This window comes from Chanodichthys erythropterus, chromosome 9, assembly GCF_024489055.1.
Source record: "Chanodichthys erythropterus isolate Z2021 chromosome 9, ASM2448905v1, whole genome shotgun sequence".
Lineage (NCBI taxonomy): Eukaryota > Metazoa > Chordata > Actinopteri > Cypriniformes > Xenocyprididae > Chanodichthys > Chanodichthys erythropterus.
Window position 1 is genome coordinate 32,341,282 of NC_090229.1, and position 22,956 is coordinate 32,364,237.

The window sequence follows — 22,956 nt, forward strand, 5'->3', positions numbered from 1 at the left end:
GCCCGTGACAGGTTAGGGAAAGCTTTGGTGGTATGGGTAGGTTTAAGGGTAGGGGTAAGGTGTAAGGGATGGGTCAACATGTAATTATAAATGTAATTACAGAAATTAATTACAGATGTAATTACATGCAGGTGTTTTTAAAATAAAAGTACAATGTAAAAACATGTATGTACACAATAAGTACATTGTATCAAATGATTCATTTAAATGTAAGTACATAATAGTTAAGGACACTTAATATAAAGTGGGACCATTAATTCTTTAGGAGAAATAAACAGGTGCAAATAAGTAAGTAACATCCAGTTTATACTTGACATATAACTTAAAACTCCTTTAAAGGTCACATTAGCAACATTTCACTGAGAAAAAGGTCCATTGTCAATAGTGTAGTGATGCATGAAGCACCGTTCACACAGAAGTTACTTTCAAACCAAGCAGCTTTCTGTTGGTAAACACTGCAAATTCATGTGACTAACTTGATGTGAAATGGAAATATTTTTCACCCTCTAGCAAAATTCTCAATGGACCCTTTTCACATTTCATCTTAGTTGGATAAACTTATAGTAGTGAACAGAAACTACAACAAATTAAATTTTTGTATTCTATGACTTTCCAAAATATGAATGAGAAATATGAGAGAAATAATTTGCCCTCACTCCCTCCGCCATTGTATTAGAAGCAGAGATAATCAGTTCACCTAATTTAATGCCAAAGTAATATAACACAACATATAGTAATAAATGTAAATTTTTTTAAAAATGAAAATATATTTAAACAAAATATTACAAGTAAAGGTGTCATTACAGTCTGCAAAAAGAGACCAGTATGAAGGAATGTGACTACACTTTAAATCTCTTAAAATGTATCCTTTGAACAATTAAATATTAGAAATAAAATGTTCGTACCGTCAATACCCAGAACACCCAGTGTCTGGTTTTCAGGACAAGGCTCAAACTTGGAAACAATTTCAAGGCAGTGCTCTTTTGAGACACTTGTCATCTGAAACACAAACATACAGTAAAGAAAGATGAACAAGTGAATGATTAAACACTTACAAATGTGAAAAGCATGGATTTAAAATAGGTACAGCCATCTAATCAAATCAAAGCTTATTTTTTATTCATATTCCATATGAAATGTGTGATAAATAACACTACAGGGAGCCATCCTCACGCAACTAGCCCATCTCCGCTCTGGAGTCCGATTGTGATGCCTGACAGCTGGTGTTTAAATGGACTGATTAGTCAATGAGATTCCCATCCACGCCAATCAGTGTCAAATATTTCCTCCAGCTAACGCAGTGGAGGATGGTGGGATACTGCCAGCTGTGGATACAGCATTGCAGTAAACCACACAGTACATCAACATCTTTGTTGATGATTAGCTGCTAATGGAACTTAAAGGGATTGGTATACTTTATTCTCAGCTCTATTTTGCTCAGTCCATTAAGAAACTAGCAATGCTGTTTGATAAGAGACACTTTTTTTTCTCCCCCTGCTGGTACTTGAGACAAATGAGAGTGGAGTGTTATCATGAAGAAAAGGTCACTCTGAGTGGTACCATTTGCTTGAGATGCTAATTTCCTCATTCTATATAGTTCATGGTGGGCTTTTTGTATGTTTAATTTCAATTTGACTGCATGTTATTACTTTATAATGCTGTACATGAATGCTTTTAAACTTTTAATGAGATTTTAATGATCGCCTTAAACATTATATCAGCGTTCTGTCAACCACTTACTTGAAACACCACTTGAATCAAACATCATGTGGATTTTTGATTTGCCATTTGAAGTAATAGGAAAATTTACCACTAGCGTTGATTTTACAAATGAGATTCCATAGGGTAAAGAACATTAGAATAAAATGAAATATCATTCATAGTTGTTAACATATCAATTCACTGTATGTAATATTTTAATTAAAACACAAATCAGTTATCACGTAAAATCCATAATAAATGTGAACATACAATTTGCCGAAGGTCCAATTCCTCATAAAGATAAGAAACCAGACTCGAATTTAAATATTTATGTGTAAACAAGGTCACTCATTTATGAAATTCAGAGAAATTCATAACCACTGCAAATGTACATTTTACTCACGGTTTGGATCATATTACAGTTTTTGAGACATGGATCGGATCATTTTTTGGATCAGTGCAGAAAAAAAAAAAAAAGAAAGAAAGAAAAAAAAGAAGGGTGGGTTGGTTAATGTAACTTTGCTTTTCACTTATTTCATTTAAAGTCCATTTTAAGTACTTTGATACCACAGCAAAAATCTAGCTTTTAATAATTAAACATTATTAAAGATAAGTGAACAGTTATTAATAAAATAAGAACAAATACACACATTACAAGCACAGATAAATACAATATAACACAATTACAAATAAAGTAATGTCTAACAGGAGTCATCTTTATCTGTCACTTTAAGAATTAATGCACGGATCCAATATAATGATATACACATCCAAGTTCTTTCTCAACTGTTTACATTCATGTAAGACATAACCATCTGTGTTTACAAGAATACTTGCAGAGAAAGTTTTTTAAACATAATTTTGTGTTTATGTGTTCGTTCAAACACAAGAAGTGAAAAGAATCAATTTAGTGTTTGCACTCTGAAACGTGCCTCTGTGTGTCTGCACGGCTGTGTGCGCAATCAAGTTCTCTTTCACCTCTTCTTGCACTCAATTGGTTTAAAATCTCTTGGATGTGTAAATTGTCAAGAAAAAATACATGCAAATGATAAACATTCACTCAATGATGTTTAAACTTAGAAATTAATCCGCGAATCACATGCTTGCCAAACTGAGGGGCTTGGTCCGTACAGCAGCCCCCCTTAGAAAAGCTTAATTGATTTCTGTGCTGTTCTTAAAGACCATGAAGGAGAAGGATTTGAGGTTGTGTGAAGACAATCTTTCCAAAATTTGGGGGAATAGCCTAGTAACGGTCACATTAAGCCCAAAGTATTCTTTTTAAGCCTACGCGAAGATCAGCGTACAGTGCGCATGATGCGAATTTCGTCATCAGAAGAGTATGCATGTACTGTACGCACACCACTGGAATTTTGTAACCACGTGTACTTTATACGCACAGGTCACACATGTGCATTTAATTTTTTTGCAGTAATTAGTTTATCTACAAGGTGGCAACCATGCCCTAGGGGTGTTGATTCACAAGGTAGTTGAACAAAACCTGCATAAACAGAACAGACCGGAACACATGCAAGCTACAGCAACAGTGGAGGCCTACATAGATAAGAGATTGTGTGAAGAGGTTAAAAAGTACCCTCATTTGTACAACTCTAGCATGACTGAATACAAATATATTTACATGGGTTGTAACTCGTGGCGAGAGATTGCTCAAAACTGTGCATGCACCGAACGCCTGTGTGCACGCACAAGTCAAGTGAAGTATACTTTGTAAGGCTGTGTGTTCCACTGTGCAAACAAAACTTTAGCATTAGCAAATTGTATTTTCATCAAGTTTATCAAATTATGCCCTGAGTTAAAAAAAGAGGACATGAAAAAAACATGTACGACAGATGCATCTCAGTATCTGCTGTATTTTTCTTTACATTACTAGTGGATTTTACCTGCCAACCATGCCTCACCTTTTGTTCAGTCTCAAGGAAGCGTTTGAGGTCATCTGTATTCAGGTAGTCTTTATGGTTGCTGTAGGTGAGCATCAGCAGGTAGAGATCACGCCGCGTCGACATCATCTTATAGAAAGAGCAGAACTCCTCAAATCCCAAAGTGCCTTGGTTGTCATCAGTGTCTGCCTCCTAAAAATCAGATATGGAGAAATTTGGAGCGAAAGAACATCAAGGTGATGCAAACTGTTTACCATAGTAACATTGTAAAGTTTAGAAGAATGTTCATGCTGCTCTTTTACATACAATAAAAAGCATATGTCCAGGTGCTGTCAAGTTCCGAAAAACAGGTAAAACCACCATAAAGCAAACATAAAAGTAGCCTATATGACTTATGCGTGATATTCCAAATCTTTTGAAGTCATACGATATGAAGCACTTTGTAGGAGAAATAGACAGAAGCTTTAGTTCCATCACAGCTTTCTCATTTGCTCTTACATGTATTCAAATATCAATCCATTTTGATATTTCAGGAAGATTTTCAGTAAATAAAGAGTAAAATTATTTTTGTTTCTCACATAAAGCTATCGTACCACTTCAGAAGACTAAACTATTCCTTTTAAACCCTGGTTGCTCCAGGGGATTGTACCTGTAATAACTGGTCTGTTTCTGTAATACGTGTACAATTCGTTTTGGATTAATTTTTTACTTAATGTTATTAAGTAAAAATTAAGTATTTTAGAGTTAGCCTGAAACAAATTATGGTCAGTCTTTCACTCCACTGTGTTTCTAGTCCTCAACAAGGCTTGCCATATTTTTTCATAAAGACACTTTTTTGTAAAATCACTTTCAGTTCTATTACATAGTATGCATAATACTTTTCCATATAAGAGATCCTCTTACAGAAAATACCACAAATATTCCTAGTCCAAAGGGTTTATGAACCATAACCGTTATAGTCTGTGTGGCATTTCTTGAGTGAAAATTGAAATATTTAGGTGAATTTCTGTAAAATACTAATGCACAGTTGTGGCTAGATTTGCTTCCTAAAGCATGACTTCAGTTACTGATCATTGGCTATGATGGAGGATAAACCAGCAGCTCTTCAATCAACTGGAGAAATGGCTCATTCTATAACAGCAACCCACTGTCACAATTAAACCCCTGCCATGCTGAGAAGTCAACCCCCCTAAAAAAATAACAGTGCCTCCACATCTCTCCTACAGTTCTCAGCCGATAAGAGCAAAACTGTTTTCTCAGCTCACTGAATCCCAGGCTCATATGCCAGCGCTGATCCGGAGAGCTGCTGAGTCAAACACACACATAAAGGCTTGCGGTGAGCCGAGGTGTGGAGGATGTAATAAACCCTGAGCTAAGCGCCTGAGAATTGGTGCTTTATGGTGAGAAGCACGAAAACGGGTCACAAACACTGAAGAGGCCAAGAAGAGCAGCATTCACACACACCTCTCAGAGGAGCTGACATTACTTCCTTTGAGTACCAGACTGAGGTATTTAAATGATAGACCTTACAAATAAATACATTACAGAATTAAAAAGGAAACTTTTTATACAAATTCTGAGTGATTGCTAGGTTATTTACTGGCCCATGTCAAAAAAGTCCACCCATGTCTTTATGATATTCTGTTCTCTAGATGTAAATCAGTGGCGTAGCGTCTGGGCAAGCAGGTTATGGACGTGCAAATGGGCCCAGGCGGATTAGGGGCCAGCCCAGGGGAACGAGGAAATGAACATTTAATTTGTGGCCATGATAAATATATTTTTGTATGCATGTTATGTGCAGTAATTTCTTGTTCCTCAGTAATTTCTAATTTCTTTGTAATTTCTTGTGTGCATTTGTTATTTTTTGCACCCCACAGCTGCCGTAATACTACGGCATAATTTTTAAAATGATGCTGCACTACGTGCAAAAGTGAGAAGTGTCTCGCTGCAGCCTGCAGTGGACATCCAACCCGGCCCACATCCAAGTGTGACGTCACAAGCCAGGCCCATGCCGCCCTGCGATTTTATTGGTCATGTCAATGGTCATGACACAGTATTATAATGCCTGATCCCTAAACCTACCCATCACTGTAACCTTAACAAATAAATTTAGCTGCATTAGCTGGAAATTAGCTGGATTTGAAAAGCTGAAGTGGTTTGGGGGAAAAATTGCGCTTATCCTCATTAACTTTATACATCGAGAAGACGTAACCCCTTACACTCAATTCTTTATCATTTACTTATTATATTTGTCCTTTTTGACAGACTGCACTGAAAGCCACCTAAAATCTACCCTTAAAGGAACACTCCACATTTTCCAACTCCCCTAGAGTTAAACAGTTGAGTTTTACCGTTTTCGAATCCATTCAGCCGATCTCCGGGTCTGGCGGTACCACTTTTAGCATAGCTTAGCATAGTTCATTGAATCTGATGAGACCAATAGCATCTCGCTAAAAAAAATGACCAAAGTGTTTCGATATTTTTCCTAATATTATATTTTTCCTATCGTACCATGGGTGCAGCAGGTGCAATGATACTACGTGCCTTGCAACCATGGAGACATTTGTGAGAGACGCTGTGTAATATCATTGCGCCTGCTGCACCCATGGTACCGCAGCAAAGTTCCTTGATAATTACGTCAGAATGAGAGTATATCAGCCTAGCCATATCAGCCTAGAAAATCGCAACTTTTCATTTTCCATCGGTCTTAGTACACGATGTAACTACAGAAGAGTCAAGTTTTAAATAGGAAAAATATCGAAATTCTTTGGTCATTTTTGAGCAAGATGCTAACGGTCTAATCAGATTCAATGAACTATGCAAAGCTATGCTAAAAGTGGTACCGCCAGATCCGGAGATCGGCTGAATGGATTCGAAAACGATAAAACTCAACTGTTTAACTCTAGGGGAGTTGGAAAATGAGCCTATTTTCAAAAAAAGTGGAGTGTTCCTTTAAGCCTGTAACACTCAAAACCTACCATTACGCTTAAAAACCCTTTCAATCGGAAACCAACATACAACAAATAGGGGTTTCCAGGGCAACACAGGGATGGGGGGTAACCATAGATGCACATATCTATCATGTCACGGGATGAATGAACAAAACAAAGCAAAAAATTAATTGCTTTTCTGTTTCTCATTATTTGGTTTTGCATTGCAGTTTTTTTCTTACTCTGATAAAGGTTGCGTAATTTGATGTGTTGGGGAATCTGGCCATTATCATGTAAACTTTTAATTATATTCTGCTAAAATAACTGAAATGACTTGGAAAAAAAGATTAGGTGGTCTGGTGGAATATGGATTTTTATTTTTATTTTATTTTTTAAAACATTGTTTCCCTTCAGAAGGCCTTTATTACCAGAGCCGTGTGGAATATGTTTATGATGGATGTGAATGGAGACACTTTCTTCAGCTCATAGTCGTTTGGTAATGCTTACTGCCATTATAAAGCTTGGATGCGTCAGGATATTTATTAATATTTATCCAATTGTGCTCATCAGAAAGAAGAAATTCATATACACCTAGGATGGCTTGAGGCTGAGTAAAGCTTGGGGTGATTTTCATTTGAAAGTGAACTAATCTTTTAATATCTATATACACCAATCAGGCATAACATTATGACCACCTTCCTAATATTGTGTTGGTCCCCCTTTTGCTGCCATAACAGCCCTGACCCATTGAGGCATGGACTCCACTAGACCCCTGAAAGTGTGCTGTGATATCTGGCACCAAGATGTTAGCAGCAGATCCTTTAAGTCCTGTAAGTTGCGAGGTGGGGCCTCCATAGATCAGACTTGTTTGTTCAGCACATCCCACAGATGCTCGATTGGATTGAGATCTGGGGAATTTGGAGGCCAAGTCAACACCTCAAACTCGTTGTTGTGCTCCTCAAACCACTCCTGAACCATTTTTCCTTTGTGTAAGGGTGCATTATCATGCTGAAAGAGGCCACAGCCACCAGGGAATACCGTTTCTGTGAAAGGGTGTACCTGGTCTGCAACAATACTTAGGTAAGTGGTGTATGTCAAAGTAACATCCACATGGATGGCAGGACCCAAGGTTTCCCAGCAGAACAATGCCCAAAGCATCACACTGTCTCCGCCGGTTAGTGCATCCTGGTTCCATGTGTTCCCCAGGTAAGTGACGCACACGCACCTGGCCATCCACGTGATGTAAAACAAAACGTGATTCATCAGACCAGGCCACCTTCTTCCACTGCTCCATCGTCTAGTTCTGATGCTCACTAGCCCACTGTTGGCTCTTTCGGCGGTGGACAGGGGTCAGCATGGGCAACCTGACTGGTCTGCGGCTATGTAGCCCCATACACAACAAACTGTGATGTACTGTGTATTCTGACACCTTTCTATCAGAACCAGCATTAACTTCTTGAGCAATTTGAGCTACAGTAGCTCATCTGTTGGACCGGACCACATGGGCTAGCCTTCGCTCCCCACATGCATCAGTGAGCCTTAGCCACCCTATTGCCACTGTTCCTTTCTTAGATCACTTTTGATAGATACTGACCACTGCAGATCGGGAACACCCCACAAGAGCTGCAGTTTGGAGATGCTCTGACCCAGTAGTCTTGAAATCACAATTTGGCCCTTGTCAAATCACTAAAATCCTTACGCCTGCCCATTTTTTCTGCTTCTAACACATCAACTTTGAGGACAAAATGTTCACTTACTGCCTAATATATACCACTAACAGGTGCCGTGATGAAGAGATAATCAGTGTTAATAACTTCAAATGTCAGTGGTCATAATGTTATATAATATACTGACACATTTTATTTTCAGCATTCTTTGATGAATAAAAAGTTCAAAAGAATAGCATTTATTTGAAATTGATTTTTTAATGTTACTTTTGATCAATTGAATGTATCCTTGCTGAATAGTATTATATTCTTTAAAAAAAAAAGTTAATAAACAAACAGAAGATTCCAGCACAAAGTGTTCTGAGAATCACACAGGTTGTTTATGAGGTTAAGCCAGAGAAATCAGGGCCAAAGACTTCAGGTGACATTACTCTCTGTTGTTGGATAACAGGGGCAGATTGCCCCCCTGTGGTTTACTGTGTCTTACACTGAAGGCCATCTGTGTCCATTTACAGCAGATGGGGTGGATGCTGATGAAGTGTGAAGCTTAGCGACCTGCAAACAGCTGAGGTGAGGTCTCAATCACATACTCACACACAGTAATCCAGACGGCCTGGAAAAATCCTTTGAAGCCCAGAGAGAACCATACACACCATAAGAAGGCCATGGTGGTGTGGCCCAGAAAAAAAAAAAACAACGCAAGAAGGAATGTCAATAATATGTTAAAATCTGTTTTTTAAGTGTTCTGCAAAAATCAGGTGTCAGAATGCATAGGTTGTTAACAGATCGGGGAAACTGTTTCCAAGTCTGAGTGACTAACTTGCAAGAAACTACTTGCTGGATTTGGATTTGCTGGTTTATGCCATGAAATCACTGTAACTCCTGTAATATCCATGTTTTTCATTTGACACACTTAATACAAGCTGGTACTAAGTAATACAGTGCCAACCTTTCCTTTTAGAGTCATATTAACCTGTAAAACATCATGTTGAAGGATCTAACATTTTTGACACAGTCAGCAGGATCTAACATTTATGGTGTCTTCTGACGGATCTAGTGTAGAGATTGAATCCAATGGTGTTTTTTTTTTTAACAATCTAACATGGCATAGCAGAAGGATTCATTAAAGACGACATTCATAACATTTTTGGCAACTTCTGATAGGATCTGGTGAAGAGATTGAATCCAAAATTCCTAGCATTTTGGAACAATCTAATATTTTTGGCATAGTTGGCAGCATCTGTCATTTTTGGCATCTTCTGATGGGATCTGGTGAAGAGATTGGATCCAGTATTTCAGGTGTTTTGAAGCAATCTATCATTTTTGGCATAGTTGGCAGCATCTAACATTTTTGGCATCTTCTGATGGGATCTGATGAAGAGATTGGAGTACACTTCCATAATGTACTTAACACTCTATTTTCACGCACTAATTTTGTACTTAATATACTAAAAATTCTTCTTTAGTACTTAAGATAATCTTAAGAACATCTAAGTGTACTCTTGAGACACCATGAATATGAAATAAAACATGCTTTTAACATACTATCTCTGTATTAAAAAAATGTATTTAATAACCACTTTTAGTACACTGTGTATGAAGGATGGGTTCAAGTGTAATACAAGTGGGTACTAAATATTTTTTTTTGAATACAGAGACATTTTAGTTCAGTTTCATGGTGTCTCAAAATAGCACAGTTGAGTACACTTAGATGTTCTTAAGATTGTCTTAAAAAGTACAAAAGAAGTTTTAGAATATTAAGTATAAAATTAGTGCATGAAAATAGTGCACTTTAAGTACATTGTGGAAGTGTACTTTTTTAACCTGGGCAGCAGAATCTAACATTTTTGGTGTAGACGGTAAGATCTTAACAATCTAAAAAGTAGACTGTGGTTGGTCATTTTACGTGTCGGTCAGACTAAGTGGGTGTTTTTGACCAGAATAAGCTACAATGTGACTAGACTTTTTGTCAAGTATAACAAAAACCATAAAATATATTGACGGTCCAAGCATGTATAAGGTAAAAATGCCTTGATGAAAGTAGTCATTTATCAAAAAGCCTGTGGTAACTGCAGATGTTGTACCTTTAAAAGTTGATTTGACAATATTTGGCAAGTGGCTATAGCCTTTATCAACCAAAGCCAATTTTCTTGAGCGAGCAGCTGATCATAATGGATTGGTGGTTAGCTTACCTTAAACATCTGTTTGACTTTTTGTCTGGGCAGGTTGACATTGAGCTTGTGCAGGAGCTGTAGGACTTCACTGATGCTGAGGCAGCCGTCTCCATTCTTATCAGCCTCTGCGAAGGTCTGCTTCAGCCATGTAATGGGAAGAGTTAAGGATCTGAGAACACACGATACATCTTCAATCTGACAATCTACTTTTTTTTAAAGAGTAGTGGTCTAGCATAATATTAATAATAATAATTAAAAAAAGGCTATGTATCTATTCACTGATTTGTTTGATTCCCAAAGAAGAAGATCCTGAGCTGCATTAAATGTCTCCCACATAAGGAAGACATAATTTTGGGAAGATTCAGGTAGCTTGACTCTAGCTAACTGCTTTTTTTTTTTTTAAAGATAGCTTGACGGTAACTATGTCTTCATGGGTTGACAGTAATAAACTACTTTTATAAAAGGGTAGCTTGATTGTCGCTAACTATGTTTATAAAAAGATAGCTTGGTTGTAGCCAACTACTTTAAAACTACTAAATTATGAGTAACTTGTTTAGCAGTTTTGAGGGAGTTTCCTCAAAAGGGAATCTAATTCTTCTAAAAGTTTCCTAATCTACTAAAAATCTGATTGATAGTAAGGTATATAGCATTTATTGAGTTTCAGGGATTGGAGCTCCATTAGAAAGGATATTGGTCACGAGTGCGTTGTCGTTTGGCCAGACTGTCTTCATCACTGATGCCGGCCATAAGGTACTTAAGGCCAGTGATCCAGGTGCGAGCTTCTTCTCCTGTACCTGACACCAGGTCAAGGGACTCCATGTGCTCGCCATAGTAGATGCTGAAGCAGCAATTAGGATCAAAGCTACCGTCAGAATACCGCTGAAAAATCTCGGACTGCTTCCCCTCACACACCTCCCGAATGGAGTCGATTGAGACTGGGAGGAGAAAAAGACAATAGGGACTGAGTAGTTAAAGAAAAAAGATGACATTTATGCTATAATCCTGCGGTGTTCGTTAACATTTTACTTTCCTTCAAGCTGCAAAATTCTCAAAGAAACATCATCATGCACCAACATCCTAATGCTATGAATGTGTGTAATGAAGTCTCTCAAGAACAGATTATGTAAATGAGAAGAGCAGATGGCTACCTCAAATTAAATGCTTTCCAATGCCAATGTACAACATCTAGAAACACTTAATTCATCAATTTGTGCTCATTTAAACCAGATCCTGACTGCCAAGAGTAGCCACATCTGCACAGCATGCTATTACATTCCTCAACTCAAAAACAAAGCAATTCAAAAACTACTGGAGTGACATCTGATTCACCACATGCCTGTTGTCTAACACCAATGTTTGAAATGTAACACCATATCAAGATGAGATTTTAGAGAAATAAACACAATATATCGGTTTATTACTCTTTAGAATGCTTGATTCTGATTGGTCAGTCGTGGCTTTTTGTATATTTCACTCAAATATTCTTGTATAATGATGCTAATATGTGCTAAACTGCAAACTGTCCTATATAAATTGTTAATGCATTTAAGAAAGAAAGATAAACAACAAGAAAGCGCAGTTAAGAAAGATAACAAGAAAGACCAAATGGAATGAATGAACAAACATTTTCTTTCTTGTCTTGACGTTTTTAATTTTGAAGCAGCAAGTTGGAGCAACATGTTAAACAGCATTTTGAAATGTAGCCAAAAGCTTTCATGTGGCTACAAGACAAAACCACACTTGTCAACTTGCGTAATCCATGGTTGACATTACAGTTTTCAGTAGTGTTTTAGTAGTTAATTTTTATTTTTTAAAACAAAATATTAAATGCTGCTGTTCATCACAAGATTTTTTACTTACAGTGTACTTTAAATCTTAAAAATATATTTAAAATATGTACTTGCAGATAATATATTACTAAAAAATATATTATCGTGCCTGATGAGGATCATACGATCGAAACATTGCCAATGAAGAACTTTTTTTACGGTTTTGCAAGTTGATAGTGTGCGGGATTTTCCTTGGGTTTTTTTTTTTTTTTTTGTATTTTGACTACACCAGTCTTTTTTCCTATGCACCTATCTATGACCTACAGGTGTGCAATGCTAACTGATCATCAGATAATATATTACTGAAATAAAAGGAACTTAAAAATTGACTTATTTTGATGTGTTAACTAACATACTAAAGCACATGTAAAGGATTTAATTTTAATTTTAACTAGTGTGTTATTCAATGTAACCCTTTATTTTATTGTACTTGTTACACATTATACATACTTACTTTTGTAATAGCAGTAACGGATGCATAATTACAAGCAACTAACCTAAACCAAACCATAATTCTATATTAAGTACATCTTGTTGATTTATTTTACTCAGTACTTATTTGTGTAATAATTACACTCTAACAAGGACACCTTAAAATAAAGCCTTACTTTTTAAAATTAATATATTTTAAAAGTACTAAATTGCAACTTCATCATTACAAACATATTTAAATACATGATAAACAAGATTCAATAGAAATGAAATTAAATTAAAGTATAAATGCTTGTCAGAATATTTAGTAATACACTTTAACCATATTTCAAAAACATTCTAATTATTAAATTACATATAAAGATGTATCAAAGTTCATCTAATTGCATTTAATATAAATTTAAACTATACTACATTTTCAGTTAATTGCACATAACATAATTAAAGGTACACTATGTAACTTTTGTCCCTCTAGCGTCTAAAAAACAAAACTGCACGCATTTTGTGGAAGAACATTGTTTTGGTTGTGCTTCAGCTCTGTGTTACAGTGTGGATAAATATGTTTTGCAGCACCAATGCACACAAGGAAATCCAAAAATGATGTCATCTGAGCATGCAAATGCAATTTTATGCTGTTGTGCATTCATTAATAGGCTTAAGAGATTGATAACCAGTTTAGATGGAAAGGATCTCAAGCTGACTAGCTGAAGATGGTACTGTAGCTATACCCATTAATAATGTAATAATGTAAAATAAATTCCAGCACTGCGCTACAACAACCATAATGAAATGACCCTTCACAATAGATAATGCTTTACCATCTGTTAGAGAGCTACATATGGCAATTTATCTGTTCAATAAAATACCTTACTCATCTGTTGAGTAGTAAAAACACCATCTCTGTGTCACTTTTACAACATTTCAAATCCCTCAGGTCTTGCCATCTTAGAAAAGCAGTCAATGTTGATTCTCATTTTATTACGAGCTCAGTCTCATTCTCTTTTTGCCAGCAGACTCTCCTCTGTTCAGCATTTTTTAAAAACAGGTGATTCCTCAGAGGTTTGAGATTTAGTTTGCTCCATGTCAACCTTTCTCACTCGTTGTGACAACTAACCTATGCCACTCCCACACAATATATGCGTCAAAGTAGAAGGAGCAACATTCTCTATTTGTGGATATGATGAGACTCGCAGGGGCAAATGATATATGTGTGCAATTTCCCATGAAAACCATCCCACCTGGTCTAAAATATAAACACTTATAATAGGCTTTTACCATAGTGAATCAGGGTAAGTCAAAAACACATTGGATTGATGATGCATTTACTCAATATTTAAATGTTGCTAAATTTGAACAAAAAAAGTTACATATGTAGCTTTAAGTGTGCGAAAACATTACATTCATCTTGCACTTAAAGGGATAGTTCACTTAAAAATGAAAATTATCCCATGATTTGCTCAAGCCATCCTAGGTGTGCATTCTGAGCACGGTCGTACGTCGGAAGCTAGTTATTTTAATTTATAAAGTTTTAAATATGGATGTTTTTCTAACAAAAATGCATCGCTTCACTTCAGAAGGCCTTTATTAACCCACTGGAGTCGCATGGATTATTTTTTTTTATGGATGGATTCATTATTTTTTACTTCAAAATGCGGCCCCCCATTCACAACCATTATAAACCTGGGAGGACTAAGGATATTTTTAAATATATCTCTGATTGTGTGAAATAAGATAGTTATATACACCTACACTCTAAAAAATGCTGGGTTAAAAACAACCCAAGTTGGGTTGAAAATGGACAAACCCAGCGATTGGATTGTTTTAACCCAGCAGTTGGGTTAAATGTTTGCCCAACCTGTTGGGTAGTTTTATTTAAACCAACTATTATTTAAAAATTGCTATATGGCTAGCTTAAAATGAACCCAAAAAGTTGGGAAATCAAAAAACAGATGAAATTAGAGACAACAATAATATACAAAAGTTGAATGTTTATTAATAAGCTTTAATATTTTATTAATATAAATTTAATAGTTTATTAATATACATTTATTAATAAGCAATTTAATAAATGTTTATTGTTTAATAATTATTCATTGAACATTAATAAATGTTCATTTCCAACATACTTTGGGTTAATTTTAATTAAGCAATACAGTAATTTTTAAACAATAGTTGAGTTAAATAAAACTATCCAGCAGGTTGGGCAAACATGTAACCCTACTGCTGGGTTAAAACAACCCAATTGCTGGGTTTGTCCATTTTCAACCCAACTTGGGTTGTTTTTAACCCAGCATTTTTTAGAGTGATGGCTTGAGGGTGAATAAATCATGGGATAATTTTCATTTTTGGGTGAAATATATATTTTAAAGTGTATTATTTCCGAAATAAGTACTCTTTTTGAAAGCACGCTAAACTGTACTTCTTTTTCACAAAGTGAAAACTCAATAAATGTGTTTTATTATTGCGTGCTGTACTGTATTTATTGTACAGTAAAGTTCAATTTTTACAATTGAGACATTTCCTCACAACACATAAGGATCTAGAAATTGTGAAAAAACCCTCTCCAGTAGAATTGCTTTTTAAAGAAATACAAAGTGGACATGCGGTCAAAAAATCATTTCTAAAATATATCTGTTATTTCTATCTAAGAACCCAAATAACACATTACAGATAAAGGAGAAATGGGAGGCGGAAATTAACAAAACAGTTCCTCTCGAAACTTGGGAGGAAGTTTGCAGAGAGGTACACCTTGTGACCTTGTGAACTCTAATATCTGGAGGGAACCAGATAATAACCAGATTTTTTCAAACTCAACAGGTAATTGCAAAATGGAAATCCTTCCTGCTCAGACAAGTGCTGGAGAAACTGTGGCCAGCATGTTGACAACCACCCATATTTTGTGGTCATGTCCAAAATTAAGAAATTATTGGAAAGATATATTTGACGCCCTAAAAGAAATCTTCCATTTTTAAATCTCTGAAGACCCTACAATTGCCCTTCTAGGTGTGTGTCCAGAGGGTTTTGAGGGAAGAGCTAAAATATATTTACTACAAATTCTTTTTGCTGCAGCCATCAAATGTATTACATACAGATGGTTAAAACCTGACCCCCCATCATACAACGCCTGGATTCAAAAAGTATGGGAGTTGTACGAAATGGAACAAATCACATATTCATTACAACTTCAGAAAACTAATTTCTTAATGAGATGGGCTCCTGTAATGCCTTTGATACTCCAGTGATCTTATGTTATATGATTACATCCTTCATGTGTTGTTCTCCGCCTTTCCCTATTTTTTTTCCTTTTTATTTATTTATTTATTTATTTATTTTTTAAACCCCTGTACTAGGTGTATTTGTTTTTACTATTAAGATAATTAGTCTGATGTAATTAAAATGTAATAATTGTCAAGGCTGACATGTTAAAAAACAATATTATACTATAATGTATGCTGTTTTGCGGTTCAAAATAAAAATATAATAAAAAAAAAAAAGTTCAATTTAATGTTGTTATCCTGTTTTGTGCCAGATAAATACAGAATTAATTATTTATAAATTTGTAAAATAAGGATAGGTTGATTGTTGTTTAAGTACTTACATTTAATGCGGAACTTTATTCATACAGATAAGAGGTTTTCATCTATACTACAGCAGGTACAACACAAGTGTAAAAAGCATAAAAAGTGACATCTGTGTGCGATTTCCAGTAGGAGACCTCAAGGCTGCTAAATAATGCAGATCGAGGGGTAGCGAAAACTCAGATGATCTTATTGTTGCATGCTGTCAACACATTTAGAGTCTCATGAATTCTTATAGGCTCAAAGTTCTCTAATGAATCTCAAATGAATTTTTAAATGAATCAAATGGTGCATACTGAAATCTTTCTGGTTAAAGACTGATGAATAATTGAGTCAACTTAAGAAGCTGATTAATTCCCTAACCTGCGGTGGAATGTCGGGACTCTGAACTTTATCCCCCCTCGTGAGACACAATGAGTGCTGTCATTTAGACATGAATCATCGACTGTGCTACTGAAGTAACCTTCCCCTGCAAGGCGTAATGTCAATAACTCATGGGAGTTGAGGACAACCTCAGAAAATAGAAAGGCAAGAGAGGCAGGTCAAGATACAGCCACGCTAATCTATCCTAGTCATATGCATGACAGTTAGAGCAATCAAATTACATTTATAATAGACAGAAGTATTACTTTTTTAATGGTCCGAATAAGAAAGAAAAATGAATGAAATCAATGTAGCATCTGATTAATTTCTCTTCTTTCTTAAAGGGATAGTTCACCCAAAACATTCTGACATTATTTACTTACCCTCATGTTGTTCCAAACTGGTATGAGTTTCAGGGGCGGTTTCTTCATTAGGGCAATAGGGCAACGCACCACCAAAGTGAGAAAGGGACGAATTTTTCAATCACATCAACCAAAGTTACGCTAGCTGTCACTGCTAGGCTGTTTGTTCTGCTTCTGGATATAGTCCAATCAGCATCGAGTCACGCTCTGTGGAGTACCGCTTCTTTTTGGGCAATTTCAGTCTGGCCGAGATTTGCCCCGACTACTCCCATAGACTTCCATTCAAAGAACTTTTTTTTTCGAACTGCAGGCACTGCAATGCAATCTCTATGGGTTCCGGGAGGGCTCGCACTAACGTGCTTTCATCATCATACGTAACCTTAACTTGTGTAGCGATTGGTGAAAACAAACATACCTCCATTAATATTTTTCTTTAAGATGAAGTGACATCCAATAATTTTCTCAGTCCATTATTTACATTTCACAGATATATTCTCCATCTGCAAATGTTAGAAAGTCGAGAAAATATTTCCATTTTGCAGTCAGGCGTGGACGAGTCTTCAGCAAGCGCAAACTTCCGTGAACGAGCGCCGCCGCGCGCATGCGCGCCAAACAGACGGAGTTCAATCTGAGTAAAATACATTTTGCTAAAAAATATTTGTAGTTGAAAATTTGTTTTTGTTGGCGAACATAATTATGCCATATGTACAATTTCGAAAATACAACTAAGTGTATTTGTACTATAGCAGTAACTGTGTAAAGTGACTGTTGTAGGGTATTCAAAATAATAATAATTGGTCTGTTCTTTTGTTTTTATTTATTTTCATTTTTTAGTTGAGTGTATTTAACTTCTGCTTTAAAAAACATTTTGATTTTACATTGTAAAGTTACAATTTTAGAATATAGCCTAGGCCTAATGTTATTTGATCCATACTACACAGTTCATGTTTGTTTTTATAGCCTTCAATATGAACATTGTTTCTAGGACAATATTGGGCAGGATATGAAATAAATTTTTTTTTTAATTAAATACAGATTTTTTTTTTATTTTTTTTTTAGATCCCAGTCCTATGCCTTAAATACAGAATTTTCCATGTTTTAGATTAGTAATGATACATTATTATATCACTTGTTTAATGATAATTTAACAATTAGCCTATTAATTCCTGCATTTCTATTAATTCTATTTCTTAATTGTGCCCCACCAACATTTTTTTGCACCAGCCGCCACTGATGAGTTTCTTTATTCTGTTGAATACAAAAGAAGATATTTTAAAGAATGTTGGTAAACAAACAGTTGATGGCATTTTATTTCCTACTGTGGAAGTCAATGGGTGCCATCAACTGTCTAGTTACCCGATTCTTTAAAATATATTATGTTGTGTCCAATAGAAGAAAGAAAGAGATTTAGAACCACTTGAGGGTGAGTAAGTAATGACAAAATTGTATTTTTTTGGATGAACTATGCCTTTAAGTCTTAGTTCTCTTAAGAAAAGAGTAATCTATCTTGTGCCTCCTCTAGTGTTTCAGAGGACATCTTAAACAATGTTTCAATCTATGCTAAAGTTTACCTCAGATCAAACTGATACTTAGAGATATGACTGAGATCTCCATTATCTTAGTGTTGCAACATTAGATCGATAGCCCTACACTTTAGAAACAACATCTAAGACAAGATCGATACTTGAATAAAACATATCGACAAGTCTTCTGAGCTTGTGAAGTGCAACATCTGAGCAATGAGATTTTCATTGTGGTTAGTAATAGAGAAGCTAATAGAAACAATACAATGAGAATTGAGCCAAAACCTCCGCAATAAGAATGAGACTTACTTTTGGCTTTCTCGTTCTTCCTAGAGGGTCGCCAGCGGATGCAGGACTTGTGTTCGTCCAAGTAGAAAAAGCGCACCAGGCCTTTGGATCCTCCACGCAGTTTCACCATCTGAGTGCCCGTCTGCATGGAGCTCATGCATTTCTCCACTAACAGAGAAACAAAAGACAGGGATGATTTCAGGCATGTCTCTGTACTGTATGTTTTCATAATGAAATAAAATTAAAAACTATTAACACAAAATCAGTTCATAAACAGATGAATGAACAAAACAATAATAATAATTAAAAGTAAATAAAAATGAAACATTAAATGGCTGGATTTTGCACTCCCTTTCCACCCAAAATTATAAATAAAACATGATAATGCTCTAATATTTATGTATGAATGTGAACATATACCAATTCATCATTTCAAATGGCAGAGGTTAAGTTGTCTGCTTCTCAGGATATTATTGGTAAATCCCACCCAAGCATTTTTCAGCATTTTTCTGTGTATGTGCGAGTTACCCAGAGGACTAACCATCCATCAGTATATCTGACATGCTCTCGAAATGGCCAGCAATCATTACTGTGACCTTTATGAACCTGATCGAAATCCAATATGTTTCATTTTCAAACATCCTTCTTCCCTCACAATACAGCAGTTGTTTGGCAAGATTGAACATTTTTCTGTTCATATACTGTACTTATGAACAAGCAACTACTTGTTGGAAATAATCATGGATTTCTAAATAACTAGCACATTCTCTCACTCTTACATTTTGTCCAAATGGCTCATTCCGCAATTGCCAAATGGTTGTGAAATGATAAACCTGTCTGAACTAATGTTTTAACACTGTGAAGAAAGCTGCCATGAAAATGGAATTAATTGGAAATTACCAAGAAATGTTCCAACATAAACAACATTTCCAGTTTACTCTTCTCTGTATAAAAAAGAAAAGAAAAAAGAAAGACTGTAGGAGTACCATGGAACAGTGATGATTTGATATATACATGGCATCACTGTGGTACATGTCCAGAAACATAGTATTAACCATGGTGCTTAAAGTGTCATAACAGTGCAAGGGGAAAAAAAACTAACAAGAACAAAATCCCACTTTACTCCACCAAATTGCCCTCAGGAACAGAGATGACTGCAAGCTTTTTGTTTTTCATTATTCATGCACTTATGAACAGAAACAGTGTGAAGTAACACTTAAGACGACAGTAGATCTGGCTTTGGTAAAGAAGTTTCTTCAGAGAACAGACCGCTGTTACATAAACAGCAGATGAGCTGAGAGACGATTATATAATAATCAGTGATGAGTTTACAATAGTGTGCCATTGCTCTGCGCTGTTTCCATCTCTTAGTGTTAATGCGGTATTAATATTGGAAGAGCTCATCTGAGGTGGCTCTTTATTTGATAATTACGCAGGGAGCTTTGACAGACAGGATGTAATATAAGAAGATTTTAGCAGATCACTAAATCCAGGTTTGAGTGATTGGTGTTTACGCTTATGCGTTATTCAGAATGACTGCACTGATTGCATGGCTACCTTGCCTAAGGTCAGGTGATCCCAGTTACCCATCGAGGGTACGTTTACACGACAATGACGTGCTTAAAACTGAGAAGTTTTTCCTTTGAGTTTTACGCGCACAGATGACACCATTGTCAAAATGATACCCATTCATACAAATCAGTGAAAACGGCTAAAAACGCTGTATTCTGCTAGCAGGCCATTAGATGGTGATGAAACACTATAGACTGAACATGTAATACGCATGTGCATGATGTCATCGTTTTCACAGATTCTCGTTTTTGTTGTTTACATGGAGACCGTTTTTAAAAACTTGCATTTTGAAAGATGTTTTTTAAAAGTATGTGTTTTCAGGCCACCAAAACACTGTTTTAATGCAAATGAATGGCCAAAATGCATAAAAAGTTTTTAGTTCAAAGCGGTGTCGTGTAAACAGCCCCTGAGTTCCAGTGTCGTCAGTATTGTAACTACAAAGGGGCTCTTTACATGAAACCGTTTTCAACTAAAAACGTAAAAACGAGTTTTGGGTGCCTGAAAATGCAAACTTTTGAAAACGGGTTTCAAAGTGCATATTTTTGAAAATGGTCTCCATGTAAACAACAAAAAAGCAAATCTGTGAAAACGATGACGTCATGCACATTACATGTTCAGTTAGTGTTTCATCGGCATCTAATGGCCTGACAGCAGAATACAGCGTTTTTAGCAGTTTTCGCTGATCCGTGTGAACAGTGATCGCTTTGACAATAGTGTCATCTGTATGCTGAAAAATTCTCAGTTTTAAGCATATCGTTGTCATGTAAAAATAGCCTAAAAATACACAATTTTTAGTTCCAACTACAACCAGAAATGTTTTACAGCCTGATCTCTAGCTCTGTAGAAAACCATCAATATGGAGGTGCTTTAAAAGGATAATTCACCTCCAAAAATATCTTCCAAAAAAGGAAGGATGCATGTGTTTGGAACAACATAAGGGTGAATAAAAAATTATGACAGAAAATTATTTTTTGGGTGGTTATCTCTTTATGGTTAACGTAGAATGGCTATCCATCCAGGATATTTTCTTGCCTACAGCCCGAGACTTTGGTACAGGATCCAGCATCCCTGCAACCCTTAATGAAACAAGTGGTTTGGAACATGGATGGATGGATGAAATGGCATTCTTGCAATGTGAGATGTCTCTAAGTGAAACAAGATTTTAATGAAGCAAAAATGTAGGACAGGACTTAATTTCATCTGTTGGGAAATACTGGATTATAAAAAAAGTGGGCATTCCATAATAGAATGGACCTGAATGCAAGCCTGTTGTGATTTACTTTAAATGATAAACTGCAGTGAATTATTACTATAGACAAAAGTTTGAAAGGTAACATTACAAAATGGCAGCCTCAAAGGATGCCTAAATAGAATTTCGGAACTGTTTTTCAGCCTCTTTTTTTTTTTTTTTTTTTCTTCAGGGGTTGAACATTTATTTTCTTTGTAATAAAAGAAAAAAAAATATTTTCTTTGTAATAATGAGCACTGATTAATCATATACAGTAAGACCAGAAATGTGCATTAAGAATGTAAATAGAGTCAAAATAGAGTTTAAACCACCCAGAAAATAATATGCCGATTTGAAGAACTGTATAAGCTTTTTATTTTCACCAAAGAACTATACTGCAACTCAAGAACAGCAGAAAATGGTTCTTGATATAAAGAGGGTTCTTTGCTGATCATAAGCTCATACAAAGAACTGTTGAAGAATATTCATTTTAAGAATGTGGAATGGAACCGACAACCTTTGTGGTTGATTTGCTAGATAAACCTTTAAAGTCGTCATAAAATGTAAATTTACTTTTTTTAGCGCACATTACTAGTCTTGTGGAGAACAAGTATTCTGTGCAAGTTAATACACAGAAAAAAATGTGTTTGTCGTGATAATCTTTAATCAAAATCTGAAAATTTGCTTTTGCTCTGGAATGGCGTTCCTTCTCTGATGATGTCAGTTTGAGGGCTTGAGTTGAATATCCTTAACCACTCCCCTCCAACTGTCAGTCTGCTATGAGCGAGGGATGGGGAGGAGGTGCGCTAAAATTAAACCCTCTATTCAGTATTCCATTTCACTTGGAAATAAGGCACATCACTGAAGTAAAGTCGGCTGCAACTTCCGGTTCACTGGGACTTTAAATTGAATGTAGTCTGGTTTAACAAAAGTTCTACGAGATAATGCCAGCTCAATGCGGCGTAAATTCAGCCAGCATTTTTTCCCTTGATATGCTCGCAAGAGCAGTGGTCTTTTAAATGGATCTGATCCCTATTGCTGAATACACAGCAGGAAGTTCAGAATCAATAGGGGTTACGCCAAACTGCTTTTTGATTGCTTGAACAGTAGACACCAAAAGAAAAAGAGTGCTTTAGTGAATGTATCCCATGTTGTGCAAAAGCAGTCTAACGCAAGCGTTTCCCATGTGGTACCTCATCAAAAACACTCCTCTGGTGGGTCTGAAATGGTTGCTATGGAAACCAGGTTCATGGTTGAAACGGTTGAGAAACCTGAATGGAAATTAGACTAGTCATGTTGCTCATTGACCAGATTGAATACTCACATACTCTAGTTGGCTCAAGAGCATTGTTGGCAACAAGATGTCAAAAGAAGATGCACTAATTGGTGCCATTTTAAGCCCATTTAGCAGAAT

The 22,956-nt window shown here is 36.0% G+C and overlaps 1 protein-coding gene across 2 annotated transcripts in view; it reads right to left on the reverse strand.

Moving 5' to 3' along the window:
- plch2a (phospholipase C, eta 2a) overlaps positions 1-22,956 on the reverse strand; it is a 166,653-nt gene that overhangs the window by 35,162 nt on the left and 108,535 nt on the right. The window contains exons 4-8 of one of the 2 annotated variants that reach the window (XM_067395341.1): positions 18,764-18,910; positions 11,057-11,302; positions 10,386-10,513; positions 3,618-3,788; positions 906-999 (exon numbers count right to left, since the gene is read on the reverse strand). In XM_067395341.1, coding sequence (XP_067251442.1) covers positions 906-999; positions 3,618-3,788; positions 10,386-10,513; positions 11,057-11,302; positions 18,764-18,910 — 786 coding nt within the window. Of the gene's footprint in view, positions 1-905; positions 1,000-3,617; positions 3,789-3,902; positions 3,940-10,385; positions 10,514-11,056; positions 11,303-18,763; positions 18,911-22,956 lie in introns of those variants that run through there. The other variant, XM_067395342.1, reaches the window with a different exon arrangement.